A 15555-nucleotide genomic window follows, 5' to 3' on the forward strand; every position below is an offset into this window, starting at 1 on the left:
GGGCAAAGGGGGAGGGGCACCATCACGGCACGCCCGAAACACGGCTTAAACCGCACTAGGGGCTGCCGACTTCTTCATTTTCTCTTACTTTCAGGACTCCACTCTTCGGAAGGCCTGTCCGGTAGTACAATTGCCGCACAAACGATACAACAACCAGGGGAGCAGAAAGCTACGCCGCACTATGGAACTCTAAGGTGGTCTCTATAACGAGCAGTATACCTGTTTCACATAACATTCCGCAGCTCGCCCCTGAAAAGGACATGTTAAATAGTCCCATCTTTTGCTTATTGCATTATTTGTATCGTTCTGCTTTGATCGCAGCTTTTTTAAATAAACAATGCATAGCTTCCGTCTATTATTGCATTACTCTTTTTTACGAATATATGTTGATTAATGACATGTTGCACCCGTACACTTTGGTACGGCCAATACGTCAGGGGCTTAAGTACCCCACAATACGGTGTGAGAAGTCCGAACACTTTCACAAGTGCGGCACCCCAAACTTATAGCATTATATGCATCGGCTCCGGATCATGTCTTGGGTCAATAGTTGGGTTTGCCCGACTCCTATGTTTTGGTACCTTACGTTCCGTTATATCGGCTAAGGTAGCACTAGGAGAACTACTGCGATTGTGCCCCAGTTGAGCTGGGCTAAGCACCTCAGTAGAGAAAGCTAAAACTGACCGTCATGATGAGGCGAGAGTTGGTCGCTGTTCGAGAGGTTTTCGAGTCCCTAAAGACTTATGCCGCTTAGAGCGAGGAGTCGGCTTTGTCCGGCCTAGGCGTGGATAGCGCCCCGAACTCGGTCTTCCGAACACTAGGGGCTTCGCCGAAATTTAAAATTATAGAATTCTATGACTAAGTGAGAGTGTTCAAGCATTATAGTCCGATTGCCTTGTTCGTTGTGTTGAGCGCCTCCCTCGATGGACCCAAGAATGGGAAAAAGAGCACTCATATTTATCCCGAACACCCCAGCACTCGTGGCATGGGGGCAGAAGCCGACGACTCGCCATCTCTCAAATTTGATAAACGGCCGCACAGAAGGTAATATTTTAAATTCAAAAGCGTTGCTTAGCGCATATGAACAAGTTTTCAACGTACAGGATCACAAATGCGAGTTTACTCAAAAATTACATCTTTGGAGCATTCATCCGCTATAAGGCGGGCACCATTCAGGACGCCCTCATAATACGCTTCCGGGACGCGATGCTCCTTGCCCGGCGACGGCCCGTCCTTCACCAGCTTCTCCGCATCCATCTTGCCCCAGTGCACTTTAGCACGGGCAAGCGCCCTACGGGCACCTTCGATGCAGACGGAGCGCTTGATTACTTCAAGCCATGGACAGGCATCCACCAGCCACCTCACCAGCCCGAAGTAGCTCCCAGGCAAAGCCTCTCCAGGCCAAAGCCGAACTATGAGGCCCTTTATGGCCTGTTCGGCCACCTTGTGGAGCTCGACCATTTGCTTCAGCTGGTCGCTCAAAGGCACCAGGTGTCCGGCCTCAGCATACTAAGACCATAACACCTTCTCCGTCGAGCTCCCCTCCTCGGATCGGTAGTAGGCAGCGGCATCAGACGCACTGCGGGGCAAATCTGCGAATGCTCCTGGAGAGCTCCGGACTCGGGTAAGTAACAAGTAATTCACTTTCATGTGCTTGCTTTGCATAATGAATGCCTTACCCGCCGCTATCTTCTTCATCGCTTCCATTTCTTGGAGGGCTTTCTGAGCTTCGGCCTTGGCAGACTTCGCGCTTTCGAGGGCTGCCGCAAGCTCGGACGCTTTCGTCTTTGAGTCAAGCTCCAAACTCTCGTGTTTTTTCACGAGAGCCTGGAGCTCTTTCTGCAACTCCTCCACCCGTGCCTCCTTCTTCCCTCTCTCTGTGCGCTCCGCGGCCGCTCTGTTTTCGGCCTCGGACAGCGCTTTCTTAAGGGTTGCCACCTCGGTCGTGGCCCCTATAATAGCACGTTGATCCTGTCATTTTTTGCAACCACATCTTCTCTATATACTTGCGCAAGGTATTACTTACCTTCCTTCTCCTCGAGTTGCCTCTTGGCATGGCCGAGCTCGTTCTCGGACCGCGCGAGGTTTTGCTTTAGCGTATCCACCTCCGCAGTCAGTGCGGCGGAGGCCAGCAGCGAAGCCTGCATACGCATATTGACTTGATTATGTTAGACTCCTGCGAATGTTATTAGATCCTCTATTCGGCTTTTCTTTCCAAACGCCGAACAGAGTATCAGAGGCTACTGTCTATGCGGTAATATTTTTACATATTCTTTACTTACCTCAAAGCCTGTTAGAAGGCTGGCACAGGCTTCAGTCAGTCCGCTCTTGGCGGACTGAACCTTCTGGATCACCGCACTCATAATAGTGCGGTGCTCCTCGTCGATGGAGGCGCCTTTAAGCACCTCCAGCAAATTGTCTGGTGCCTCCGGTTGGACGGAGGTCACCAGCTCGGTAGGCTTGCTCCTCTTGGAAGGAGGCTGCCTACCGGAGTCCGGAACCGTTGAAGGTTCCGGTGTGGTGTCTGGCTCAAGGCCGGACTCGGGGCCCTTGGGGGTTTTATCCCCTTTGCGCCTGGAGTCCGGGAGGTCGCCTTGCGGCGCCTCCAGGACCACCTCCTCCTGGCTTGGAACCTGTTGGGACAGCACCTCGGCATCGTCCGTAGGGTGGGGGAAGGTAGCGGGCGGAAGTGAATTCACGTCCGACGAATCCAGGGAGCCGCTCGACGACTCGTCGAGCCCGGCCTTGGGCGGACTGCATAGTCATATTCGGCGTAAGAAGGAGCTGTGCAAGAAAGGAACACTATGAATTGCTCTGGTGTCCGAATACTTACGATCTTGCCAGGGGCTTGGCCCTGTGCGGCCACTCCTCTTCGCCGTCATCAGCGTTGGTGGAGTAGTCCGGAGGAAGGGTCTTCCCCTTCTTAGACCCTTCGGCCTCCCCAGTTGGGGCGGCCTTCCTTTTCTTCCCTCCTCCCGCTAGAGGGGGAGAGGTCTCTTCTTCCTCCTCCTCGTCTTCATGGGAGGAGTGCGTCTTGGAGTCGTCGGATGATGAATCCGACACCTCCTGGCGCCAGGCACTCTTTCGAGTCCCCGTGGCCTTCTTCTCCGGCATCACATAGGGTGCCGGAACCAGCAGCTTCGCCAAGCGAGCGTCCGCTGGGCCTTCGGGCAAAGGAGCCGGATAGTTGATCTGTCCGGACGTCTCCTTCCAATCCTGTCAAAGGTAAGGGAGCTTAGATCCCGCATGGAGTCAAACTATGAAAAACTAATACCCTGTAAAAGGTAAAAACAGCTTACCGCACAAGCGTGACGCTGCGTGCTGAATCCGCGATCCTCGGTAGCGGATGCAGGGGCCTCGACGCCCTTGAAAAGCACCTTCCAGGCATCTTCGTACGTCGTGTCGAAGAGCCTGCTCAGAGTTCGGTGCCGCGCCGGGTCGAACTCCCACAGGTTGAAAGCCCATTGTTGACACGGGAGGATCCGGCGGATGAGCATAACCTAGACTACGTTGACAAGTTTGAGCTTCTTGTCCACCAGGGTTTGGACGCATGTTTGGAGTCCGGTCAGCTCTCCTTTTTTACCCCACGACAGGCCCGTCTCTTTCCAGGAGGTGAGCCGCGTAGGGGGTCCGGATCGGAACTCGGGGGCTGCGACCCATTCGGGGGCGCGTGGCTCGGTGATGTAAAACCACCCCGATTGCCACCCCTTTAGGGTCTCCACGAAGGAGCCCTCGAGCCATAGGACGTTGGGCATCTTGCCCACCATGGCGCCTCCGCACTCCGCCTGGGTGCCGTGCACCACCTTCGGCTTGACATTGAAAGTCTTGAGCCATAGGCCGAAATGGGGGCGGATGCAGAAGAAAGCCTCGCACACGATGATAAACGCCGAGATGTTGAGGACAAAGTTCGGGGCCAGATCGTGGAAATCTAGGCCATAGTAGAACATGAGCCCCCGGACAAATGGGTGGAGAGGGAAGCCCAGTCCGCGGAGGAAATGGGGGAGGAACACCACCCTCTCATGGGGCCTAGGGGTGGGGATGAGCTGCCCCTCTTCGGGAAGCCGGTGCGCAATGTCGTTAGACAAGTATCCGGCCTTCCTCAGTTTTTTTGATGTGTCCCTCCGTGACAGAGGAGACCATCCACTTGCCTCCCGCTCCGGACATGGCTGGAGAAGGTTGAGGTGGGGGGTGCGGACTTGGGCGCTGGAGCTCGAGTGCGCAAGAATGGATAGGTAAAGGAGGAAGAAGGCGTGGGTGAAAAGGTGGATCCTTATCCCCTTATATGGGTGGACGCGACTATGCGTCCCCACCAGCCTGGTAAAACTCGCTTATCTCCAAGCGCCGTAATCAATGGCGCGGTTGGGTTACCCATGCCCGTATTGATGAGAATCCCGAAATAAGGGGACACGATCTCTGCTTTAACAAGACGTGCCATGGAGACCGCCTCGCTAAACAAGCTGAGGTGGGACAGTAAAATGATTCGAATAAAGACTTGGCCGTGGTGTGATGTCACGTTACGGAATACGTTAGCAGATTAGATTTGTGTAAATATTATTCTCTCTATGGCAATATGTGGAAACTTATTTTGCAGAGCCGGACACTACCTTTATGTTCAAAATCTTCTATGAAGTACTTGGAGGAGGAACCCGCCTTGCAATGCCGAAGACAATCTGCGCGCCGGACTCGTCATCATTGAAGCCTGGTTCAGGGGCTACTGAGGGAGTCCTGGATTAGGGGGTGTCCGGATAGCCGGACTATACTTCGGCCGGACTCCTGGACTATGAAGATACAAGATTGAAGACTTTGTCCCGTGTCTGGAAGGGACTTTCCTTGGCGTGGAAGGCAAACTTGGCGATACGGATATGTAGATCTCCTACCATTGTAACCGACTCTGTGTAACCCTAGCCCTCTCCGGTGTCTATATAAACCGAAGGGTTTTAGTCCGTAGGACGAACAACAATCATACCATAGGCTAGCTTCTAGGGTTTAGCCTCTCTGATCTCGTGGTAGATCTACTCTTGTACTACCCATATCATCAATATTAATCAAGCAGGACGTAGGGTTTTACCTCCATCGAGAGGGCCCGAACCTGGGTAAAAACATCGTATCCCTTGTCTCCTGTTACCATCCGCCTAGACGCACAGTTCGGGACCCCCTACCCAAGATCCGTCGGTTTTGACACCGACACCTACCATACAACAAACATCTCAAGTACGGAGACTTCACTATCGGTGAATCTCTATATTGATGGTCTTTGTTGGACTCTCAACCATAGGAATCCCCGAAGGGGTGTATACACAGTTGGCTATCGTAATGGCTTTCGGTTTCATTCTCCTCTCGGTTATAACAATCCGTGAAGGATTTCGTTCTCCTCTTGGTTATAACAAACCCCGAAGGGTCAAATATACCGTCATCTATTGCGAAAGCCGATGGGAACTAATAACAGTCAGAAAAATAGATATCCGACTTGGAACCGTCAGCTATAAGCGTCGTCAAGTTTATGTGAGCTGGCTGGCAACCAAAACATGCCTGGCGGCTCACCGTCAGCTAATTACCCTCGGAGAAGGTATTACCCATCAGTACCGTCGGCTATGAGTGTAATGGCCGACGAAGCATAGCCGACGGGAGATTGCCGACGGTGTACCGTCAGTTATATGGAAATCCGACGGTGAACTGAAATATCCGACGGTAATTTGACCCTCGGTTATAATGAAAAACCTAGTAGTGACCTAGTTGCACATCTAGACAACCTACTTTGATGCAAAGTTTAATTTGGTAAATAAAAGCTAAAAATTGTTAGTTGCCTATTCACCCCCCTTCTAGTCAACCCTATCGATCCTTTCACCAAGTTCGGCCACTCATGGTGGAGGTAAAAGCCTACTCCTACTTGATTGATATAGATGCTCATCTCGATTACAAGGATGCTCTTTCGCTCCCTATCTCTCTGAGATATTGTAACCTCGCTTTGGTTCCTAAGAACTCCCCTTTATATAATAGGATGAGGGGCTATAGAGAAGAGTCTGGGTTGGTAGTATTCTTAACTCGTATCCTAGTTAGGAAAGTCTCTCCTGGTCCTCTTCGTGAATCGGCCCACAAAGCTCATGTCAGAGTCGGCACCCACAGGTCGGGTCTCGTTCTGGGCCTTTGGTCTTTCCTCTTATTTAGCTTTATCACAACCCGGAGGTGGTGTGACTCCCAGAGCATACAAGCTCAAAGACGGGTCACACTAATGACGAGTCTTATTCGTGGGGAATATCCCCAATAGTGAGTTTCACGGAACTCGGTAATAGAATCATTGTAACCAGCAAATCAAAATAATATCAAGACTAGGAAGGGCCAAAATAAATGGCTTTATTTATTTATATTGAACTTATTTATTTTTTGTACTCATTCTCTCAACATACAATCTTCACAATTATATATATTTATATTAAATTGGGCAATTTTAGTCATGTAACAAAAAGTTCTAAATATTAGTATAAAATATGTTCATTAGAACTCTACTATCCGTCCATTTGCACAAAACTTAAAATTGTTGTGCAAGGAAATTCATGTTAATTAGATGTTTATTTGTAAAAAAATCATTAAAACCTTTCATTAAATTGAAATTCTCTAGGCTAGTGCATGTCCTCACAAATTAGTTTGTGCCACTTAGATGAATTGTAGTTATGTATGTGTGTGTGATTGTTTATATCTCAATAATCATTAAATATCTTAACAAGGAGCATAAAAACATATGGCCAAATATCTTGATAGAGCTATTTGCAGTGTATGATTGCATATAACCTTTGCTAGTAAATAAAAATGATGACAACCCTATAGGCGATTCCCAAGGAGTCCCCAAACAAACAGGAGCATGCCCAGAGTCTTAAAAATAAGTAAACTACTAGTGGGGACTTGGAGAGTGACGCCTAAGATGAAAGCCTTCAAAGATGGCGGACGGGGCTTGGAGATACAAACTTGCATGGCATGGCTAGATAACATGACTATATAAGAAGACATATGCCTTACAAAATACAAAGCCAACACATATCGCACATGCCAACCGTCTCGAAGCATTGGCAAGCAGTAGATTGAACATTTCCACTTTTAGTCCTCCCTTGTAACTCTTTTGGATTATTCATTACATAAGTGGGTATCTAGGGGATTGGTACATTGTAGAATTGCTAATGCTTATTTTGATACGTGTATGATTACTTTTTTGCTAGGTTGTGCGATGATCACCTACAACATACTCTATGACTGTTGTCTGATTTAAGGGAGTGGGCACACACTTTATTTAGAAAATTAGTGACCTTCGTATGACGTGTTGGTATCAATGAGGAGCAATGTCACGGGTGGTCACAACACTCGAACCATCGATCTGATCTATCAATCTTAATTACCAGGCCGGCCTGCGAGCAATGGTAATGGAAGGAGGACAACAATGTTGAATAATATAGCATGACGACTTCAGCTATTTATAGATGACATGCTTACCAAGTGTTTGAGACGACCAGCATCATCACATTAGAGGTACACAGAAGCATTTATACTAACTAACGTGAACTGAAATCTATTGTGTTTATCCATTTCATTATCATTATAGGAAAAATGTTTCAATCACGTTTGCTTTATTTACTCACTTATCAAATCATTTAGTTTAATTCTTTGCTGATAATTTTATGCTATTTTGGAATATTGCAAGAACTTTTCCAAGTTAAGGATTTTGAAATGCATGACACCTCAAGTGTTCCAGAAACACCACATTCCACTCTCTTTGACTCATTTTGGATCAACTTTCAACTGAGTATAGTATATACTTCCAATAAATTGTATTACGCTAATCATGTGTACCAAGGAGTACCAATAATCAACAGTATTTGGTGGCCAAACGAGCGCCCATAAACAATCTCCCTTCACTCTTCCAACATAGAACATTGAACTAGCTCGTTCCGCACATGGGCTAGCTCTGCCACTTTCAATCGTGAAATCTGATCATTTAACTAGAACCTTGTGCTAAAAAATTATCTGTAATGCATGGGCTGTTGCTTCCGCAACATTGTAAATTGCTTGAACAACCTAGTACAACAGATTCAGTATGTCAACAAACTGCTTGTTAGTGCATGGCACAAGATTTTATGCAGTTTGGCAAATAAAGTATGCAGCTGTACCTGTTTGGGATATGAAACATTGTTTGGAAGCATACTTTCGTTCTCATATTTTTTGTCATCCAAAGTGAACAAGCTGCACATAGCATAAAGAGGGTGTATTAATAAAATCCATCACGCCTGTAATGGTAGAACCGAACTAAGCAACTAAGCAAACCAAGATGTTAAGCCCAAATATACAGACTGATGTACTTGGTTCGGAGACAGATGTATAACACATTAGGTGCACAATTTTTTGATAATTCGGTGGATGACATATGAACTTTAAGCGATAGTGAAATATGTAGGAGAAAAACTTGCCTTTCCATTTGCTTATTTATCCACTTAAGTAAACGCTCTGCTGTTCTTCCATCATCAATCAATTTTAGTTTGCTTTTCTCTTGCTTCCGGTCCCACTTAGTGTTAGCAAATTTTGGTGGGGGGCCCCAAAGTAGGAAAGGATAATGGTCAACAGAAAATCTATTGCAAAGATCTATGTTCACCTGTGCTGTCAAACATTCAAAAAAAATCACTGCTTGAGGAACTAATAAGCAATAAGTTAGCTTGGGTTTCTGACAGAAATGAGAATTAAAATAAATCAAACGAGGGACTAATCTTTCACGTGAGAAGAACCTCTTGTATTTCTAACCTTCATGTTGACAATAACAAACAGGACAACTATAAACTGAAGATGCACATCGATACTTCTCTAGGTTATCTCAGCATAGAGTTGCAACAATATCGCCTTTTAAGTGCTTATTAGTTGTTTAGCTTTAGCAAACTGATGAAAATTATCACTCTTCACGAGAAGTACTGTACCTTTGATGCACAATCAATCCTAGCCATTAGTATTCTCCCAGGATGTGCAGCATCTGGACCATTGAAAAGTTTCGCAACCTTCTCATAATGAGGCTGGAAGTAAGGAAGAAATCAAGATTAGCAAGAGTGGCTTTCCAGATCGTGCGAATATATGATACACTCTACCACCATAGGCTCAATACCTTGTAGTTTCTGCAAGCTGGACACCTGCACAAGCATGATGGGTATTTAGTTAGCAGAAATAAAACAAGACGGAACAAACGACATTAAGCAGGAACGAAATGGAGTACCAACGGGGTGTTAAGAGCATGTTTCCACAAAGGTAAGCCAGTCAATCCTTGAAATTTTCCATGGCCAATGGTGAATTAGTGGAGAATATGGTAGGTAAAATGAATTCAAATTTGGCAAGCAGCAATTTACTAGGGACAAAAAAAGATCTTCTAATCAGCGAAAATTCTCAAACTAAGGGGCAGTAATATAACTCCATAGTCCACATCCATGATCAATCTCTATTTAGTTAGGCATAATGATTATTATTGTTTTGCGAAAAAGGCATAATGATTATAATATTTTTAAAAATTGTAACAAACTACAACTAAACCTGGCAGGGAACATCTCTAGAGCATAGATTCTAGAATTAAACACAACATAGTTTTGCAGAGTTTTGAAGTGTTGAGTAATTCTTCAGTGGCTATGAGTTTACCAAATCATCATGTTTCATTCGGTACAAAACTCACACATAACACAACGGAAGTACAATTACACTATTTTGATACATACGGAAAACTACACACGAGGGGCTAATCATTTTCGATTTGCGACTGACAGATCGACAAGAGCACGAAAACCCCACGTCACATCTCGGGCCATCGAGCTATCCCGAAACCTCGATTCGTAACCATCTCGCGATTCCAGATCAAGTGCTCCCATCGAATCGAATCTAAGGAATAAGACGCGAATCAAGCCGGGGACTGACCAGTGGGCGAAGAACTCGACGACGGCGAAGGACTCCCGCGATGCCGTGAGGAAGGCGTCGAAGGTGGTGGCGTCGAGCTCCACGGCGTAGTCCCCCTGCGCGGTGGCCCCGTCGCCGACGCCCAGCGACCGGAGGGCGTCCGCGCCCACGGCGAGGGAGGAGGCGACGGCGAGGGTGAGGAAGAGGAGCCGCGCCATCGCGGGAGCCATGGATCGGCGGGGGCTGGATATCTCCGGCGCGGTGGCGTTCCGTTGTTCCGTTTCAGATACCCGCGAAACTCTCGTGCTGGGATTCAGTCATTAGTCAGACCAGTAGGACTACACTTTGTAGCCTCCGCCTCCGCCTCCGCCTGGGGTTTTCGACTTTGGGAAACGTTCGTTTCAGCCGGCGGACCGTGGCTCGCCTCTTCCGTGCGACGCGTGTCTTTTGCGTGTTTGTTTCTATTTTTTTCTTCTCTAACATCATGTGTGTGTTCTTTTTGGCAAACCCGAACCCTCCAAAAAAGGGCTATCTTCCTCACGGCCTTGTAGGATTAGGGCATCTACAACCGGATCCCTGTACCCACTTCAAACGTCCGGAAGGGTTGTCTAGTCAGTGTCCAGACGAGTTTTGGTCACCCAACCGGGCTCCCATAGCCGGGCCAAACGTCCGGATTGACCTGCACCCTGAACGCGCCCGGGCATGCCTGCCATGTAGCACCGACGGATAGGACACATGTGGGGATGCGGAGAGACCGCTGGTCCGACGGGCGCCTCCAACAATCCGCGTCGCGTGGCACCGCTCGAGCGTGCTGCGAGGGAGGAAGCCGGCTATTTAAGCTGGACGAAGACATCAGAACCCTAAATCGACCCATTTCTTTTCCTTTCTCCTCACTGTCGTTGGCACTTTCATTTTCATCCGCCACTTGCGATGCCAAGACGCCGAATTACCACATACACCATGCTCACTCCGGAGCGAAGGGTGCAACTGCTAGAGTAGATCTAGGCGAGGCGGGCTGCTCGTTTCGCCGCCGGCCTTTCTCCGGAGCCATCAGAGGATGAAGAGGAGGAGGAGGGGAAGCCCGTTGAGAAGGAGGAGGTGCCGGGGGAGGAGGAGGCCCTGCCAGCTGCGGGCTTCGCCATGGCGGAGGCGGGGGCGGAGTACGAGGCCGCCCAAGCGATGGAGATGGCGGAGCATACTGCCATCCTCGAGTCCATCCAGGATGAGGCCTATATTGAGGCCAACCGGTAGTTCATCCAGCGATATTACACCACCGCCATGAGATGCAATTTATTTTCGACGTGTCTAGCGACGATTAATCTTCAACTTTATTATTTTATTGCTTGAACACTAACTGTACATGGACATGCAAATTATGTAATGCGATTTCTATGCAATCTATGCGTAATATTATGTTGTTGTCTAAAGGTTACACAACTATATAATTGGCGTTGAATATTGCAAACCAGTGCAAGTTCTATGAAATATATGTGTAATTTTAACCATTGTTTACTTCAAAATTCGTTACTCAATTTATTTCTTCTTTTGGGTAATACTCATGCCATTAATTCATTCTATTTTAGAATAACATCTGTTTTAGTTTATGTTTCCGTGTTCTTGCTTGTGCTAATGTCTCCGGCTCTAATTGTTTTCGCCTATTCAATATTTTGGTTGTCAGGTGTTCTCCTATATTTGCATATGCGTGTGTTTTGATGTTGCAGTGGTGTGACACTATTTCATTTTGTGTTAAGAAATTAAAATGAGTTCTTTCTTGTAATTTACCGAATTACTTTTATTTCTTCATTTTCTTTCTTTGTTTAGGTTAATATAAAATGTTCTTAACTCATTCTGTCTTAGAACTTTTTTTGTTTTAGTTTTCTCGCTGCTTCTAATGTTTCTGGTTCCAGTTTTTGTTCTTGTTGATTAGTTGATTTTTTTTCTTGTCGGATTTTCTTCTATATTTGTGCATATGTATATTTCAGGTGATTTTTAGTTGGTAACTACTCCCTCCGTCTCATAATATAAGAGCGTTTTTGACACTACGCTAGTGTCAAAAACGCTCTTATATTATGGGACAGAGGGAGTATATTTTTGAGTAAATATATGTTACTTTATTGTTGAGAAAACAAAACTATATTGTTTATGTTGTATATAGAACTAAATGAAATTGAGATTTGTACACACCATGTGTCAATATGCGTAATTATCTACCAAGTATGTTAATTCTTTCTAATCAAATTGAACCAGTACACAAATTCCAAGACAATATGTGCTTAGGCTTAAACATTTTGTTGCAGGGAGTTACAAAACATCTACCAAAACGTCATATATTTTGGAAAGGAGGTAGTAGATGGATGCATGGCGTGGCATACAAGTGCTAGCAACCAGAGGGCCCATCCAGGTGGATGCATCACCGAGGTCGCATTTGTCTAAAAAAAGGAGGTCGCGTAGGCTTTCTCAATAATAAAAAAAGGGTCTGCGAACCAATCTGTAGTTGAATGGCTATGGTATCTCCAGCTCATTAGAGTTCAAATTTTGGTGCTCGCATTTATTCCTGGATTTATTTCAGAATGTCCGGCGATGCGCATTCAGTGGGGGGAGACGTTCCTATCGACGATGAGGTGCCTACGGTGACTTCGTAAATTTCAAGATGATATGTCGGCTCAGTCTTTCGAAGATGCTTATAGGGGTAGGGTGTACGTGTATGCGTTTATAAAGATGAGTGCATGCGTGTGTATATAAGCGCTTGCGTCTGTACTGTGTTAAAAAAAAGTCTAATAGGCGCTCCCAATGTCTTTCTAGAAAAGGAGCCATGAGAGGAGACAAGACGTGACAACATTTGGCATATCTTTGCTCTATCCACATTATGTCTATGATGCAACCACATTTCATGCATGGGTGACGAGCCAAATCGTAGAGCATATATGCTTCCATACAACGGTGTCGGACAATGGAAGTGTTGGAGCATGGTTCAAGCTCGTCATTGGTTCAACAAAAATGTTCTCGAAGGGATAGGACGGATTATTGTTAAATGAAATTATAACGAACTGACTGATCCCTGCTTTGCCGGCGAGCTAATCGTGTCAACTCCACCAGATCCTACGGGCGCTCGCACGAAGTCAACGAAGGCCTCGAGGCCCCGGTCCGATGACCCGCCGTCGGCCAGCGCCGCCGCCGCCTCCTCCTTCCACGCCGTCGCCCTCCTCCGGATTGCCACTGCCTCCGGCCCGCTCATCACCTCCTCGATGCACGCACGGAACCCATCCTGCGTGACCGGCGCCGGCAGCCGGACGCCGACCCCGAACTCCTCCACCAAGAACTTGGCGTTGGTGAACTGGTCCGACCACCACGGGTACGCGACCACCGGCACGCCCGCCGCCAGCGCCTCCGTGACGGAGTTCCACCCGCAGTGCGTCACGAAGCACCCGACGGCGCCGTGCCGGAGCACGCGCCCCTGCGGGCACCACGCCACGATCCTGCCGGTGTCTCCTCGGCATGCGGCGAGGACGGGCTCCGGGAGGTGGAGGAGCTCGTCGCGCACCACCCAAATGAACGGCCTGCCCGTGCCGGCCAGCCCCTCCGCCAGGGCCACCGTCTCGTCCCGCCCGATGTCCACGAGGCTGCCGAACGCCACGTACACAACAGAGCGCGGCGGCTGCGCGTCGAGCCACGCCATGACGCAGCCGTCATCGTCGGCAACGGCCGGTTCATCGTCGTCCAGGAGCGGGCCGACGGGCGTGACGGCGACGTCGCGAGCCCGTAGCGCGTCGATGGCGTCGCGCTCGAGCTCGTGGAAGGTGTTGACGAGCACCCACGACGGCGCCTGCCTCCCACGGACCTCCACGAGCTGCCTTCGGAGCATCTGGCCCCAGAGGTTGTGCGCGAACTCGGGTCGGACCATGAGCGGCAGCTCGTGCAAGGACATGGCCGGCAGCCCGGGCAGCGCCACCGGTGCGTCGTCGGCCGTGCTCGGGAACGGCGTGTCGTCGTCGTAGAAGTGGTGGTAGAGCGAGAGCACAGCGCAGGACTGGTTCCAGAGCGTCGCGCAAGGGAGGCCGAGCTCCCAGGCCACGTCGAGCGCCCAGGGCACGAAGGTGGTGTTGACGACGCAGGAGACCGGCCGGCCGGCGTCGGCCTGGCGCCGTACCAGGTCGGCCAGCGCCGCCGGGCCCTCAGCCGCGACGTGCCGCAGCATGTCGTCGGGGGTCATCTGGCCGCCGTCGTGGTCGCGCAGCTGGTACAACTCGAAGCGGACGCCGTCGCGGTGGGTGGCAGCACGGAGGCCGGCGTGGCGGAGGGTGGTGAAGGTGACGAGGATGCCCCTCGCGGCGAGGCGCCGGCCGAGGCGGAGTAGCGGGTTCACGTGGCCCTGCAGCGGGCACGACACGAGGAGGACGTGCGGCTGCGCCGCCGCCGCCGCCGGGATGGCGCCTTCTTGGCAGCTCATGGTAACTTGGTAAGCGTGTTTGCTCGCTCTGTGGGAGGAGTAGGAGATCGATCGTGCTAGCTAGCGTACGTGTTCCTTGCATACGGAACTGGGATATATATATAGGGAGCCTGGTCGCTCTGTGCACTCGCCGGCGCCGGGAGAGAGGACCAAGACGCCGCCCCGGCGTTTTTATAATGAGCGCGAGGCTCGTGGCAGGCAGGCAGGCAGCTCGGGTTCATCACTGTGTGCGCGACTGTGGTTACGGCGGAACGTACTGCACCCGCACGTATCTCATAACTGATGCTGGTCGCCGCGACCGGCCTCTGCATGCAGCACGTGCACGAGTTGGCGCAACTTTCTTGTCATCGGCCTTAGCTTAACACCAGTTTGACGAGTCGCCATGTTCAAACTGCGTCCAGAAATGTCAAATCACACCTTTCACAAAGCCATTTCTAATTTCCTGGGGTCACTTCATGGTGGAGTGCTCCTGAGTCCTGGCCAATCTCATGCTGCTCCCTGTAAAGCCAATCATGCATGTATTTTGAGTTCTATTTTTCTGTTAGTACTTGTCCTTACATCGGCATTTCAAGTTCCAAATGATAAATGTTACACGTGTGACACAAAGTACTCCGGCCCTGACGATTTTACAACTAAAATTGTCATAAAAAAACCAACCCCAAAAAACTAAAACTTGCCATCGATTTTATTTGCCAAGCTTGACAACTTGAGTAGTCATCCTCGCGTCACTAAAGTTGCCATAAAAAACGTTCGGAATAGCCATGTGTTCATGTCACCCGTGTGACACTTATCAGGGTCCTTAAATTTCAGTACTGACAAAACCGACTCCCTCCGTCCCATAATATAAGTGTATTTTTTACACTACACTAGTGTCAAAACGCTCTTATACTATAGGACGCATGGAAGTATTTAAACTATTTTTCACAAAAACCATGGCAATTCAAAGATTGTTTTAAAAAGGAAATACTTCAAAACATTTATTTATTTTTAAATAAAAGTAGTTTCAAAATAGTTGGATATCTTGTTCGGAAGTTGTATTTAAAATTTCAACCATTTCATTGTCATTTCAGAATGTCTTATTTTATCCTTTTTCAATTATTTTAGTTACTTTCCGTTATTTCAAAATAAAATTACATCTACAATTCATAAATCTTCATACGAATCTCAATTATTTTAGACATAATTAAAACAATTTCTAAAACATT

General features: G+C 48.3%; 2 protein-coding genes across 2 annotated transcripts; both read right to left on the bottom strand.

Annotated features, from left to right (window-relative positions):
* Positions 1 to 7998: 7998 nt before the first annotated feature.
* On the bottom strand, positions 7999 to 10183 carry LOC125533085 (sulfhydryl oxidase 1-like). The gene is made up of 6 exons (XM_048696866.1): positions 9925 to 10183; positions 9131 to 9155; positions 8949 to 9041; positions 8451 to 8632; positions 8154 to 8226; positions 7999 to 8061 (listed from the first exon to the last, which is right to left on the bottom strand). The coding sequence occupies exons 1-6, from the start codon at positions 10131 to 10133 to the stop codon at positions 7999 to 8001; spliced, it is 645 nt and encodes a 214-aa protein (XP_048552823.1). The 5' UTR covers positions 10134 to 10183.
* A 2569-nt stretch (positions 10184 to 12752) lies between these two features.
* On the bottom strand, positions 12753 to 14468 carry LOC125538323 (gallate 1-beta-glucosyltransferase 84A23-like). The gene has a single exon (XM_048701588.1). The coding sequence runs from the start codon at positions 14348 to 14350 to the stop codon at positions 12941 to 12943; it is 1410 nt and encodes a 469-aa protein (XP_048557545.1). The 5' UTR covers positions 14351 to 14468; the 3' UTR covers positions 12753 to 12940.
* Positions 14469 to 15555: the final 1087 nt, after the last annotated feature.

Source organism: Triticum urartu, chromosome 1 (assembly GCF_003073215.2).
Source record: "Triticum urartu cultivar G1812 chromosome 1, Tu2.1, whole genome shotgun sequence".
NCBI lineage: Eukaryota > Viridiplantae > Streptophyta > Magnoliopsida > Poales > Poaceae > Triticum > Triticum urartu.